General features: G+C 40.5%; 1 protein-coding gene across 1 annotated transcript; it reads left to right on the top strand.

Moving 5' to 3' along the window:
- Positions 1-863: 863 nt before the first annotated feature.
- LOTGIDRAFT_175819 (hypothetical protein) lies at positions 864-1,526 on the top strand (the record flags this gene model as incomplete). Its single annotated transcript, XM_009060488.1, has 1 exon — positions 864-1,526. The coding sequence occupies one exon, from the start codon at positions 864-866 to the stop codon at positions 1,524-1,526; it is 663 nt and encodes a 220-aa protein (XP_009058736.1).
- Between the last annotated feature and the right edge of the window lie 192 nt (positions 1,527-1,718).

Genomic DNA, 1,718 nt, shown 5'->3' with positions numbered 1-1,718 from the left:
TACACGCTCAACACACCAAATGGGTTGCTAGAAATAAAGATGTTTTAAAACAATTGACTCAAAATATAGGCACTAAAGAAAAATTAGCTTTGGTCATGAAACCTGGAGGTCAAGGTTTTTTCGGTGGAGTGTTGATACGTATTTTGGTTCGATGGAAAGAAAGATTAGAACAAGAGAAAAAGAAGAAAGAAAAAAGAGCTAAGAAGAGAAAAGTATAAAAATGGCGCTGCAAACATTTATTATCATTTGACAGCATGGCACCACGTCGTAGCATCAAGTGTGTTTCTAACCAATGTAAAGCTATTTTAAACGGCAAGACTCGATTAACGACACAACAACGTCGTCTATTAACACCACACAAAAAAGCCCTGCAAACTTTAGCCAACCCTCGAACCTCTGGTCGGTCCAAAAGAAAATTGTTAAACCAAAAAGGTGGCTTTCTGGGTGCGTTGTTGGCTTCTTTGGCCTCTAGTGTCATTGGACCTATCATCGGTGCCATTCGGCAGTGATAGGGTATATAAAGGAGAGACCTTGGACTCTGGTCTCAGTCATGAAGCCTCAACAGACCTTGAACGATTTCTTAAAAACCCCTCACAGTTGGCGGAATCATATTTTGAACGATAAAAAATCGTGGATTGTTTATGTGAATGTATTGGTAATTTGATTCGGGGCACCTTACCACTATCAGCTGCAGAAACAAGACGTTTACGATCAAAGTCAACCTTACTTAGACGTCTGGGCACTCCCAAAACACCTTGGAAAACCCGTAAGAGATTACTTCAACAACACGGTAAAGGATTGTGGAAACCCGTCTTTCATCCTTTGCTTAACAAATTAAAACAGCGATGAAGTATACACGAAAAATGAGATTGGTCCCAGCAGATGAACCAGAGAAGATTGTGACGGTTAAACCTTACGAACCCGTGTACGATCAAAATCCAGTGAAAGAAGCTTTAGAAGAATTAAGTCAAGAAATGCAACGTTTACTCAAGTCCAATACTTCAGACGATATTAAAATGGACCAATATGATCAAATGTTGCAGCGATATCGAATACTACAAAATAAAAGACATGCACGAACCATACCCGAGACAACAAACAACAAACCTGACGACATCGCTTCCGTGGAAAAACCGGATATTTTAACTTCGGTACCTAAAACATACCAAGGCCGAGCTCGTATGTTATTAGAGCATTTGGAAAAGAAAACACCCTACTCATGGAATGATAAGTACGAATTGACCCATGGCGGTCAGGTAATGAAAGGCACGAACGTGGTGGATATCGTCAATGATTTCATTCGTAACCGCAAGACAAATAATACCCCTTTTGGTTGGGAAGCTGTCATGAGAAGTTTGAGAGAATCAAATATACCTCGAGAAGCCATTGGAAACGATCGTAGATGGGAATTGTTTTCGACACCTCAAACACAACCATCTCCGCCCGCTTTTGAAACTCCCAAGAAACGTACAAGTAAAAAGCAACAGAGGAAAGAAAGAAAATGGCTATCTTTTGACAGCCTATAAAAGAAGCTCACAAACATTAACAGGTCAAAGATGAAGAAGCTAGCACAAGTCTATTATGATCCGGCACATCCTGCGGGATTTAGTGGCGCTCAGAAACTGGCCAAGGCTACTGGAGTGCCATTAAAGAAAGTCAAAACCTGGTTAGCGGGTCAACGGACTTATACTTTACATAAACCTCTCAAGAAAAAAATC

Source organism: Lottia gigantea, assembly GCF_000327385.1.
Source record: "Lottia gigantea unplaced genomic scaffold LOTGIsca_426, whole genome shotgun sequence".
NCBI lineage: Eukaryota > Metazoa > Mollusca > Gastropoda > Lottiidae > Lottia > Lottia gigantea.
Note: the sequence above shows the minus strand (reverse complement) of the source record. Positions and strands in the feature narration are given on the sequence as shown.